We start from the raw sequence: 13,716 nt of genomic DNA, 5'->3' as shown, positions 1-13,716 counted from the left end.
TTTAGGACATGCCCTTTATGTAAGGACCCTGCGACTCTGGTTTCGTCACAACCGCTTGTAAACCAGACACCTTCAGATCTGGGCCAGGCCAGTTCCAGCTGGATCTCCAGTCATGCTTTTCACTGACTCACTGTCCCTCCTGCTCATTATCCGTAACTATAGGAGCAAGGTTTCATCAGTAAACATCTCAAATAATTGGTCATATTTATTTGTTACACTGTAAATTAAGTTAATAAGATATATTTCCAATTGCTCCAGAAGCTAAGCTATACTGTGGACTACCAACAGTGTGTAACTGAGAACAGCTCACACAAAAACATCAATCTATATATAAGTAAACTTTTTGGTATTTTTAATTTAAAAAAATGTCATTGATTGTTCAAACAATGCACAGTACAACACAGAATACTGCACACACCCCAAGCTAAACGGCACATTACAATTAAACAATGATACAAAATAAAATGAAATGCGTCACATAATTAAAACTAGTATACGTTTAAGCAATAGCTCACGACAGGCCGTGGTATATGCTCATTATATCACAGCTAAGGGGCGTGGTTCGGCCCGACCTGAAGTTTGCTTTTCAGCAAACTCAGAAAAAAAACCCTCAGTTTTTCTCAGACGCGGAGGGATACTGACTTGTTGTGAAAAGTAACTTACAATTCTACCCGTGGATACGCTCAGTATATCACGGCTAAGAACCAATCAGATTGCTTGATTTGACTTGTCCGTTTTATAAATGTATATAAACCCTATCAAATAAATGTAATATTGTTTCCAGTCTACTTTTATAAATCATTTCAAGTACCTGTCAGTTTAGGCTAGACCGTTTAGGCGAGACAGTTACAACTGTATCAAGTTGTAATATTTTAAACGTTTAATGCCAAGTCTAGGTTTCCCAGGAGGAATTCTAGGAATGTCCCTAGCATGTTGACTTGTTGGTTGAATAACCAACTGTCCCTCACACACACATAAGGGCCCTGCCACCTGCTTTTCTGAGCCCCAGACCAATGAGAAACTTTGAAAAGGGCCACATCCCCCAAAACTCCAGCCAATTGAGTGACTTCTGTTAAGTGTGTTTATAGGTCATGCGACGTGCGACTGACCTATAAACAGCTTCTTCCTTTAAAGTGCCCCTTCATCTGGAAGGCAAACACTGCTGACTAAGAACCTAATTTTAGGATGTCTATGTTGACAAAATTACTTGTGCTACTCTGCTTTGTTTTAAAGTTGTAGGTCAAATGTACAACTTTATATTTAGCTAATTTATTCATAAAGCACCACAGCGGCTCAAATATGTAATTGTGTTTCCCAAAGCACTCACTGAGGAGAGAGGAACCTTATTAGAGAGTAAGCTACTGAGGCCGGGGCTATTCATGAATTGTCTTACAATGAATAGTTTAATGCTATGGGAGGAATAGTATTTAAGATGTAGCCAAAGTAATAACTTTACATTGTCAGACATCCAGAAGTCATGTCAAGGGGCCATCCATGACAAATGCAATACATAAATACACAACTAATATAATGAAGCATTTTTTTAGGTTTGTTTCAAGAGATAATAAGGAAGATTAACCTAATTTGGAATTTCTCTACTTGCAATTTTGACATAAATGAGAGATAAGCTAATATTGCCTGGACTATTTACATAGTTTTATTATAAAAAATAGTATTTGTAGAAATCTCATAAAAAAATAGTAAACATTAAAAGTAGAAGGTCATTTACATATGCATGTTCATACATATGCATGACTGTAAGTTAAAGCTTATGTTGTGAGGGAGTGGTCTCATCTCTATTTTACATACTATCCTATCCTCAGTCAGGAATAAGAAATTGTCTCGGTGGAGAAATGATTCTTTAGGCAGAATATTCAGAAATATAATTTATTATTTTTTAAATACAATTCAATGTACAAAAGCAGAAGAAAAACATACCGGCGAACTTAAAACCAATACAACCTGAAAGTGTTGGTGTACTTTTTTTGTTAAAAGTCGAAAAACTACCTCTATCAGAACAGCATCACAATGATAAAGGCTTTACAAGATACAAAACAATCCCTCCAGCATCTCTGTCCACATGTCAGCGCTCAGGAGTGTCTCAGTATGGAATGATTCGGTATATGGAGCACGTGAATGACAGGGGTTTATGGATCGAGACCAGCAGATGAAGGAATAGAGGAAAGGTCAGGAAGACCCGAGGTAGTTGGACGCACTAGACGATACCGAGCTGTTTTTTCAGCCTCGCTAGCTGCTCCATGCTGATGTTGTTGCCGCCGCATACCACGATGACCACCGGGCCGAGACGCTGTGCCAGCTTGCCCTCGCCCTGCAGCCTTTTGATAACGCCGCTATACACGGCTGCCAGGGCGGCCCCGCAGGCGGGCTCCACCAGGACCTTCTCATCATCTGCAGGAAGAGGACATACCAGGAGAGAGATCAGTCTCACTGCAGCAGTTTAAGACCTATTTTTTGGATCAGTGTGAAGGAGCAGGTTGTACTCACCAACAAAGTGTTCCACAGCTTTTACGGCCTCCTGGTCTGTGACTAATTCTGAGAAAACCGTGTGCTCCCCCACCAGTTTAAACGTCTGTGCAGACACCCTCGTCAGGCCCAGAGTGGTTGCAACACTAGAGAGCAAAGAAGAAGGGTCAATCCTAGGAACTATGTGAGAAAAAGCAGATAATGTTATAATTTGTGTATGATATCTTTGTTTATGAATTACCTGGTAATTTCAGGTAAAGTGACCAGCTCCCCAGCCTTCATTGCTGCATTGAGGCTGTGTGCTCCAATGGTTTCCATGGCTACAATGGGCACGTCAGCCCAGCATGCACGGCGCAGTCCCTCCACCACCCCGTTCAGCAGGCCTCCGCCTCCCACTGACAACACGATGGCTCCCGGCTTCACCTTAAGGTCCTGCTCCAGCTCCTTCACCAGAGACGTGTGGCCTTCCCTGCACACATGAACACAACATGGACCCTCTTAGTTTCAAAGTAATCTGGATGCATTTTTATTAAAATGTGAGAAACAAACAGCCATTCCTTGAATGCATCATATCAGGAGATTCACTGTATTTATGGTTGTTGGTAACATTTTGACTGTGACATGTGATCACCCCATAAAGTAAGCACTGTGATAAGATACCATGTTATCTGACATAACACTTCATACATGTATGATGACACCGCATGATAAGACACAGTTACTATCAGTCATTTGCACATCCTAAAAGTAATTAAATGTTCACATCTAACCTTGTCTCTTATCTGTTCATGACAGATAGATATCTTTGCAGGAATTCCTTCACAGTAAATAGTAATGTACATGCTGTCACAACCCCTGAACGACAGGCGGACTCAGATAAACTCACCAGATGAGCGGATCATCAAAGGGAGAAATGAATATCCAGCTGGGGTTGTTTGCCACAAGCTGCTGTCCGTATTCAATGCTCTCATTTAGTGCCTGAGAGAGACACAACATCATGTCATGTGTTGAACCATTTTGCGTTGTCAGCCTGTTTAAATTGCAATTCAAATCTCTCCAAAATTCACCTTAACTAATCCTATTTATGCTTAAAAATATGACATTATGATGTAAAGATTGTAGTAAACAACACATGAGATTAGCTTACCTTGCCATGGATCACCACAGTGGCGCCCTCGTCCTTCAGCCTCTCCACCGTTGAGTTTGGTGTAACACTTGGTACTACTATAGTTGCAGGAACCCCGAGCTGACGGGCGGAGTAAGCTGCGGCCATACCAGCATTTCCACCTGTTGGAACCAAAAGGGTTCAAAGATTACACACTCAAACACACCGGCAGAGGCAAAGATAACTCTAACATTGATTTAATGTTTTTGCTTCAGTGCTTACCTGAACAGCAGACAAACCGCTCACACCCTCGCTCTGCCCACTACAAGAAAAAGAGACATAACAGTCAGGATCAAAAGACAGAGTGTAAAACAATCCAAGTTGTCTGACTGGTATTTACTGGGTCATTATGGTCAATAGTGGAATGTAGCAAAATTATTTTCACTTTACTTAAGTACTGCTTTTATATATTTGCACTTATCTTGAGAATCTCCTTCTCATGCTTCTATAAACTTAAATTCCCCCAAATATCATTGGCAAATACCATACACTTTACTACAGTACATTTGTTTGACACAAAGTATCTAGAATTGGCTCAACATTGACAAACTACAACATTAAACTTCTCTTACATTTATAAATAAGTGATAAAAATCAGGATAGATATTCTATAATAATACTATAAAAGGAGCCATTTTGCATTCCGTGTACTTTTTCCATTTACTGTTATACTTTGAGTACATTTGGCTGATAATACTTCTGTATATCTACTCAAGTAACACTTTGAGGTCACAAATGTTACTTTAAAAATTGAGTATTTGAAGATCTAAGTATTTCTACTTTTACATAATTAAAGGAAATTAGTAATTCTTCCACCTCTTTTTGAATCTAAGTTTAGCACGACACAACACAGGAAAGGTCCAGTCACCCCAAAACAGAGAAGAAGTACTCACAGTTTTGCAGAGGTGTCCGATGCCCCTGATCTTAAATGATCCGGTGGGCTGAGATGAATCCAGCTTGAGGTAAACTGAAGTCCCAGCTACTTTAGTCAGGGGAAGGCTCTGCCTCAGCGGAGTGGCCACATGAAGAGGCTGATGGGTCTTCATCTCACTTTAAACAAACAAACACATTATTTGTCAAGTAAAATCCAAATAATTCAAATACTTTTCATTTAAAAAACTAAATCAAATTACCTTTTTAGATGTATTGCAGGATAACAAGTTGGGTTAAATATCACTTATCCAAAACGTCCTTTACTTCTTGACTCTAGCATCTTAAGTGCACATATATACTCAGTGGTGCTGTGGGCTTGGCAGAGGAGGCCCACATATTGGCCAATCAGTGATAGGCATTTTGGCACCAGACCCTCCCAGTGACCGCGAGGAAGAGGATGATAGGAATTCCTCCCAGTCCCATTTATTATCATCCCATTATCCCCCATAATGTTGTTAATCTGTTATGATCCAAATGTAGACTGTTTTTTTTGTTGTATATTCAAACAACCTTATGTGGTGTAAATGGAGAGCATTTGCGCTAAATTAGCACCTGTTAATTAAAAAGGTAATATTTTAATCGCTCTTTATGATAAAAGCGTGCAAAAACGTATTTTCCAACAGTCATTAGTTCGTTTCACAGTTCTCTGCTTTGCTGTGACCCCGTGGCTGTGACATTTTTACTGGCTGTCCTTGGCGCGTTGCTCTCCCCTCTAAAGGAGTTGCACGCGCCGCAGACATTACCAAAAGAGTCGCTACTATTTTTTGCCCCGATGGAACAGCCTCCGTGTGCACTGTGCACGGTTGAAACCTGAATGATCCGGTGGGCCGGTCAGTGGGAGCTGCTGGAATAAAACGCTTTAATAATAGTCAGCTAAGTCAGTCTTTATAAGATAAGATAAGACTTTAGTCATCCCGAAGGAAATTGTTATTCCAGAGTAACAAAATACAATAAACACAATAAAAAACACAGCAGCAAAACTGTACACTAAAAGTACAGCAAAAAGAGCAATTAAACATCCACAGACAACATGAAACGTAGAAACATAGAAGGTCACACAATCAATGCAATTATTATTAGCAGTAGTTAGTAGTGCAATAAATAAAACGTAGTGGCAGTTACATACTGTAATTGCACGTTATCATATCATTATTAATAATACTAATAATACTAATATAATATTGCACATTGTTATATAGCAGCGAGTGTATTGCAATGATGTTAATTATCTTGATATGTATATTGCACATTTATAATGAAAATAGTTTTTAAATCAAACAATTGGTGGAATGTAATTAAGAAGTAAACTTGCAGGCTACGAATTGCAGGTATTTATTCTTGATTTGAGATTAAAAACTACAATATTGTTTTATTGAATGATTCAGATTAAATTATCGAGCTATATATTAAATATTGAGAATAATAAACCCCAGATACAATATTGAAACCTGAATAGGGGGGGGGGGGAGTGGGGACGAAAACACTCTTGAGGTAATCAGAGACTAATTAGATAAGATCAACCAAATGTCAATATTAAGGTTACACTAGTCTGACAATTATCTATACCATTTAAAAAGATTAAATATTGTTACCAATATGGAAAGAGTCACATCACAGATCAGGAACATTTGCATTGCAACAAGTAGAAAAACACATTCAATTTCAATGATGTATTTTGACTCATTAAGCATAGTGTTATAGAAATACAGTATTATTAACTTACTTAGTAATATTATCAAATAACAGTGATTGAGTTTTGTTGTTTGGGCATAGACACCTTCAATCAATGTGCCTCTACATATTTTAGTGTTGCAATTTGTGCAGAAAATTAAATGAACACATTATTACTTTATCAACTATCCTATCATTTAAATACCAACCAATGACAAATGTATGTTAAAAAATAATGTTACATGGTCTATTATGATATCGCTGCTAAGCCTGGGAACAGTTGTAAACAAGAACATCATATGCTAGCTAGACAAGCTACCCTTGACACATGCATACCATGTCACTTACTCAAAGAAACAAATGATGAAATCTACTTAAGTTTTGATTAATTACTACACATAATGCTCACCTACTCATTGTGTGTTTGAGCTGCCTTGATTTTGAGCTCATTGATGTAACTGGTTCTATTTTGTGAACCTCTTACAAGCCACTTTAGTAATAGGCTTACTTTCCTTGAATGTGGTCATACTAACAGAGTAATGAGTTTGAGATCAAAGAGAGAGTAGAGGGGAGTTAATGTACAATTAACCTGCAATTCAGTAGACATGTATCACATTTCAGTAAGTAAGACCCAGAAGGAGCTGTTACGGTGATACAAATACTGAAACCAAACTACTGTATAGCATTGTTAACTTCCATAACTATGGAGCTGGACCTTTATCATGCAGTGTCATGTACTCATAATCACAATTACATTTTATTGTATGGAAGCATTGTTAGAAATAAAGTCTGAGTTTTGAGAATAGATAACACAATGACCAATGCTGTTGCCATTAGCAAAACAAAACAAAACAATTTTCACAGATTTTTCGCCAAAAACTGACCTTAAAATTCAGTAAAAATAAAAGAAATTGATTCAGTTTTGTTTTAAAGGTCTTTGTAATCATTTTTAAATTTAAAAAAAACACAAGTGAACACAAAAAGACAATGTTTTCACATGATTAATATTACACTTATTGTACAAGGCCCATTGCAGTTTAAACAATCTCGTGTGTAACACATCAAAAAACGACTCACTATGAGTTTTGACTTTTAAGCAGAAAAAACAAAGGTGAAGCCTATTCAAATGTTAACTATGGCCCTTTTTTAATGTAGTAAACCCTGTGCAAGTAATACAACACACAGTATCAGGAACCCTCAACTGCCACAACTGAATGCAATGCAGGCAGCCACAAATAAACACTAATGAGATGCCAACATTTAAGTTGTGGAAAAGGCTTATTGCAAGACTAGCTTGTTCTTCTGATGGAATTACATGGCTGCTGGTGTCAATACTAAAGGCCACTCTGAAAAGGATTGTTACACCATCTGCTGGTGATGGGCTGCACACACAAACAATATATGTTTGATCCAAGTGCATTTGGTCAGTCTCTCTTATTTCTTGGTTTTATAAGACAGACTGCTTGCATATTTATGCGAAATTAAGTTTGCTATCTCTTCTGTGGCTGCAAAACAGTTTAATGAGGGTGGAGATGTTGTACTCAAAACAAAACTGAGGGAAACTGCAGTCAGCTGAAAATTCTCTGACTTAACTAAAATCCTGCTGCGTTCAAGAAATGTCTGCAAATAGTGTTCTCCTTCTTCTCTTTTGGTTTTAAGGCACAACCAGAGATGGCAAAAGTACACACATCCTTTACTCAAGTAGAAGTACAGATACTCGTGATTAAAAATAATCTGGTACTGACTTCTTTACTCAAGTAAAAGTAAAGAAGTATGGGCTTCGAAATGTACTTAAAAGGGACCTTTATACAGAAACATGTGTCCTCTCTGTGTAACGAGATTCTGAAAGTTTCAGGAAAAAACGATTCCCTCACCTTTTGTCCTGATCCATTTATATAAAAACCTGTCTGAATTTTGGCCACTTTATGATGTCTCAACGATTTTTTGGCTTGTGTAACCATTAGCCAGTTACCAACCAAGGTAACCCCCCCCCACCACCTTATCACCTGAATCTCCTCCTAGAGCACCATTGTGTTCTTTTTAACCAAATATCTCTCAGAGGGGCGTGGGGAGTGGCTCCTTATTTTCATCTAGAGTGAAAGACAGAGAATCAGCACTTTTGAAACAGGGCTGAAACAGAGGGGTTTATGGGATGCTACAATGCATGATCTGTTAGGTATTTCAAGCCAAACACTTCAGAGACATGTTTTGTATCTGAGACCTATTATATATTGATGAACAACAGTATGATAGGGGAGCTTTAAGTAAAAAGTACCCATAACTACCAACTGTCTTATAGAGTAACTGACCTCCCTTTATATTAATAGAACAATAATGTCATTGTTAGCTAATGAATGTTTCGATTGCTGAACAACGGCAAAATGACAACGTTTTCATTGGTCCCTCTTCTTAAAGCCCCAGTCACACTGTCCGGAAATTGACACCAGATGGCCACACGATAAAGGAAATGTTCAAATTCGGCTCTGATCGTAACTACATCGGGCCATTCGTGAGGGCATCTTAAGCCTTCGTATGACCGCCGGTGGAGTTTCTCAGGCTCCGGCAGCAACTTCGTGAGCGGTGGCAAAATCTTTGGCATGCCAAAAAATTGCCGAAGGACCTTGCGAAGGTTCATTTTCGTGTTGAATTCGTGTGTCCATTTTGCCCTCCGTAAGGCACTCGTGAGGGCATCTTGTCAAATAGTGTCATTTTCGTCTGATCATCGGTGCCATCGGGCATTTTTCGCCTCACAAAGACAATACGAAGGAAAAAAGAAGCTGCCCGATTATTTTAGGAAGGCAAAACGACTACGTGAAGCCCTCGCAATGCCGTCGTGTAGCCAGCGTATGACATCGAGATTGCATTTATTGAACAACAAAATCATGTAAACATATTATGTAAATAACCCGATTTGTGTTCTGTGAAACTGAAAAGTATATTACATTGTTTTTGTTACTTTCGTTGCAGTTGTATGTCTTAAATGTAATTTAGGTTAACTTCCTGTTTTATTTAGATGCTTTGTATTTTGAAGGCGAGTTTACGCTGTTGACAGGTAGTTGTTGTTGCTATGGAAACAACATGACAGAGATAAGTAATATCTTCTAATCTACATATAAAGACAAAGATAAAGAGAAAGTAAAGAATAAAGTGTATGTTTTAATTAGGGCTGTCAGTCGATTAAAATATTTAATCGCGATTAATCGCATGATTGTCCATAGTTAATCGCGATTAATCGCAAATTAATCGCACATTTTTGATCTGTTCTAAATGTACCTTAGAGGAATATTTTTCAAGTTTTTAATACGCTTATCAACATATGAGTGGACAAATATGCTTTATGCAAATGTTTGTTTATTATCATTTGAACAATGAAATCAAATCAAATATTCTCATGAATATTAAACACAACAACCTCTGAACATTACAAATATTTGCCTCAATTCAACCTGGAACCTCTCTCATACAATAATACAATACAAATGGTGTGTGTGTGTGTGTGTGTGTGTGATGGATCGTTGGAGCTATGTGCAACTCAAGGCATATGCTCGAATGGGAGCTGCCTGGATGCTGCAATCATGTTGCGCGCACTATCCGTGCTGAGTGTGCTGACTTTTCGTACAATGTCCCACTGTCTGGCTACCTGCATAAAGTCAAGTGCTCGGCGCAGTTGTGGCGAAATGTCGCTCCTCTGTTTTCATTTAAACAGCTCCTTATATCCATTAGCGCAGCTAGCTAGCACCAGATGCTAACAACAACAATGCACGTAAGGTCTCTCTCTCGCTCGCTCGGGCCACACATACCCTCCCGGTCCTCCCAATAGCCAGTCGGTGCCTGCCGGTGAGCGTGGAAGTGTGGTCTGCCACAAGCGGGCGGCAGGAGCGGGGCTGTCAGCATCAGCTTTAAACTCGATGCGCTCTGAAACTACGGGGCGGCCGAGGAAAGAAAATACACATGCGTTAATCGCGTTAAAATAATTAGTGGCGTTAATTTTTTTTTGCGTTAACGCGTTATTAACGCGTTAACTTGACAGCCCTAGTTTAAATGTTCGCACCCCCCAAAGAGGCACAAGCTCTTATGTTGAGTCTGGATACATTCTAAATCATCAGTAAAGCCTACGACCATATTTTTGTGTGTGGTTCGGGTGCCATTGTGTGGCCTTCTGTAGGCATCGTACTTGGCTGTTGCTTGGCTGTTGACCAAGTTCGGGGCCATCTTCATGCGAAATTCACAATTCCATATTCGTGTGTCCATCTGGTGTCAATTTCGGGACAGTGTGGCGGGCTTTAGAGAAGACCAGGAAATTAAGGATACACGAATCGTGTTAAAATCAATAGGCACGCAATGACTCCAAACACAGATTAAAACTAAAGTAACAAATCTGTTATGAAAATGTAAGAAGTAGAAAGTACAGGTCTTTGAGTTAAAAATGTAAGAAGTCAAAGTAAAAAGTCGTCAGATAACAAAAAACACCAAACAAGTAATTAAATAAATCTAATGTTTTCATATTAAGATGATTGCCGCAACTGCTTTAGCCTTGTAGTCACATCATTTGAATAGCTTATGCACATTTGCAGTGTTATTTATTTACAATGATAGGTAAGTGAGTAAAGACAAACGGTGCATATCGTTAAATAAGCTGTAAAAATGTTATTATGTAAATGCCAGTAATTGTATCATTATTTTATCAGCAATCTGTACTTGCTGTCATAATTTAGGAAGTAGGTCTACAACCCAAGAGGGTGAAATTAACTCCTAACAGCTCATTATTTCTGGTTGAACAATTTTACCTGAACGCATCATCAGTCAGGCCAGGTTGGGCACCAATAGCGTGCTGCACGCGGGCGAGGTGCCCCTTTTCCTCTTCACCCTGAGCCCTTACAAAGTCTACGAACGCCAACGACCTGGAAGTGAGCAAACATTTGCTTTGAATTGCACTTCATAAATAGTTTGTAACACGTATAAAAACATGCACATCAAAACTAAGTGATGCTTCTTTAATCAAAAATGTCCCTTTCATTGGAATAACCTCCCTCCTCACAGCGGTCAGAAATCCGCTATGGCAACAGGAGGAAAAACGTCAAGAAAAAAGGAAAAGATTTGACAACATGGCGCATTTCCCTGAGAAAAGTTTCTCCTGAAGGCAACACAGCTCAGTCTTCGTAGATTTTCCTCGGAGTTTAGCGACTATAACGTGGACCTTTCGGCTAACTTTCCAACAGCACATTGAACCAAATAAAAAGACCAGAAGGAGTGTGATGGGATGAGAGCGATAACCCGTGGCACAAACCAAAGCAGTCAGACAGGATGGAGCAGCAAGCGACTCTGAAAGAAAAGGTAAATAGACAAAAACAACTACTTTCTACACTGTCATGCAAGCTGCCATATGTGTAGTTGTTGGCATTTTGTTGCCCCCCCCCTGAATAACACTTTTGTTACCTCGCGTCCTGGGCAGGAAATGCCAAATGACCATTCCTGCGAAAAGCTCGTAAAATCCCGATTTTCCAGTCATGCAAACTGTGCTGGACTGCACAGAGGATGTGTGTGCTCTCCTGGCTCACACAATAGCTAACATTAATGTGATTCAAATGGAAATATAAGATCCTACACATTACAAAATAGGCTCTAAACCTAAATCATACTTCTTTTGTTTTGCATGAACAAAGTGGCTTGCACAGTGGCAGTTCATTTGTGTGTACAACCATGATTACATCCACATTATTCCCCAACAAAAAGTAAATGTGTGCATTACAGACTGTGTTTTTTCTATGGAGAGTTGACTTCATCTCTGTCTCCTCATGATTAGGTTGGCAGGGTGTCCTCTCTGTTGGTGTAGGCTCTCATTATCACTCCCTCTCCACCCTTCCTGCCCACATACAGCCCAATGAAACACATGAGACAGCACTCACCGTGGACCTTCCTGTAAAATCTCTGATCAGTTCACTCCTCTCTGGTCTAGTGTACAGTGTTTATCTGAAAGGAAAACCTGCATGCTCTTCGTGCCCCTGGGAGAACTAATCAATAATACATGTTTCTCCTGACATTGCTTTGGAAGCAAGTCTTTGAATTTCATCATGCGTGACAGTGCTGTCAGTTGTGCTGTGGACTTCACTCCCTCAGCTTTGCAGTTTGTGTACTTCTGAGAGGTGGGTTGCTAAGCTCTCCACAGGATTTACAGCAACAAACCCAGCAGCTAACACTTGTTTTAAGACCTCCTTGCACAAATCCCACTGTTTTACATCATTTTGTTGTAGCTTAATGGATTCTTTTAACAATGTGAAGGTGTTACATTGGCTTTAAAAGGTACACTATATTATGTTTCTTAAAAACGGCATACCAATTCTTCAGTTTGTTTTAGTTTTTGGTCATTGTCTTACTTTATATAATAATTTTGGCCCTACAGTATACTTGCCTCGCATGCTCTGTAATCACCTAAACACACACTTTAAATAGATACATGGAGATACAATATAAAGCACTCATCAAAGGTGGAAGGTCAAAAGGTGCAAGAAAGCTACTGATTGCCTGGTACTGCGCTGTAACTTGATGTTGGACCTACTTAAGCCCTCATATTTGCTGCTTCTACTCCCCGGGCCTCTGGAAGTAATTACCCAGCCTGCCATATCCCAGAATTCAGTCCGAGGAGGAGTGGTGAGAAAGCGGTATAAAGGACGGCCCTAAAAACATGCATCCCTGAGATGAATTTCCTGATTCAGTAATACTCACAAACCTTTCCCGATAAATGGATACATCACTCATCTACTTAATCAATTACACTATTTGGTTTAATGCAGCTACAGCAAGACTTGCACAAATTGGTCTTACATTCAAATGGTTTGCCTTTTGGTTTGTTCAGGACATACATTGAATATTAATTTTTACAATTATAGATTCAATCCCACATTATTGCCAATGACCTTGCTCTAAGGCAGGTTTAAGGCTTCATCTTATTGTAGGAGATTTAGCAGCGCACTGAAGATGTCTTTATAAGGTTGAACTTAACACTATTGTTGTGTGTTTAAACTTAGGTAAAACGGCTGTGAACATCAGAATAGTTATGGGCTTTGTTTTAAACTGACAGGATGTGAAAGATCAAACTGTCTTTGCCAAAGGCATACCCTATTTTTAACCTGGATGGGTCTGTTCTTCATAAACAAAGGTGAGTTAACCTTATTTGGACTTCAGGACTGAAACCAATATCCCATGTGCTGTACAGATGTGGCGGTCTCTCAGAGGTCAAAACACAGAGCAAAATCAGGAATGTCACTAGAGACACACACAGACCTAGCTGGCAGAACAATTCACATTATTTTGGAAATCGAGTTTTTGATTTAAGGTTATGTCACAATACACCCTCAAAGATAAACTGATTAGTTAGTCTAAATACAATATTTGTGTACTGCAGAATATGTGGACTTCAGGTTTTCTGTAAGGTCTTTCTTTGATTTGAGCTATATTAAAGTTTA

The 13,716-nt window shown here is 39.1% G+C and overlaps 2 protein-coding genes across 4 annotated transcripts in view; one reads left to right on the top strand and one right to left on the bottom strand.

The window, feature by feature from the left end:
* Positions 1-1,871: 1,871 nt before the first annotated feature.
* Positions 1,872-12,264, bottom strand: LOC117452734 (L-serine dehydratase/L-threonine deaminase-like). Of its 2 annotated transcripts, none has more exons than XM_071204384.1 (8): positions 12,160-12,264; positions 4,543-4,699; positions 3,872-3,911; positions 3,632-3,771; positions 3,371-3,462; positions 2,726-2,953; positions 2,506-2,630; positions 1,872-2,409 (listed from the first exon to the last, which is right to left on the bottom strand). In XM_071204384.1, the coding sequence occupies exons 2-8, from the start codon at positions 4,693-4,695 to the stop codon at positions 2,216-2,218; spliced, it is 972 nt and encodes a 323-aa protein (XP_071060485.1). In that variant the 5' UTR covers positions 4,696-4,699; positions 12,160-12,264; the 3' UTR covers positions 1,872-2,215. The 2 variants fall into 2 exon arrangements, with proteins under 2 accessions (XP_071060485.1, XP_033947369.1); XM_034091478.1 differs by lacking the exon at positions 12,160-12,264 and adding an exon at positions 4,783-4,877.
* Positions 11,254-13,716, top strand: part of LOC117452380 (tetratricopeptide repeat protein 28-like) — a 190,948-nt gene continuing 188,485 nt past the window's right edge. For both annotated transcript variants that reach the window (XM_034090975.1, XM_034090974.1), the window contains exon 1: positions 11,254-11,587. In XM_034090975.1, the coding sequence (XP_033946866.1) occupies positions 11,558-11,587 (30 nt within the window). In that variant the 5' untranslated portion in view covers positions 11,254-11,557. The remainder of the gene's footprint in view (positions 11,588-13,716) is intronic.

Source organism: Pseudochaenichthys georgianus, chromosome 9 (genome assembly GCF_902827115.2).
Source record: "Pseudochaenichthys georgianus chromosome 9, fPseGeo1.2, whole genome shotgun sequence".
Classification (NCBI taxonomy): domain Eukaryota; kingdom Metazoa; phylum Chordata; class Actinopteri; order Perciformes; family Channichthyidae; genus Pseudochaenichthys; species Pseudochaenichthys georgianus.
This window is presented reverse-complemented; position numbering and strand designations above follow the sequence as displayed.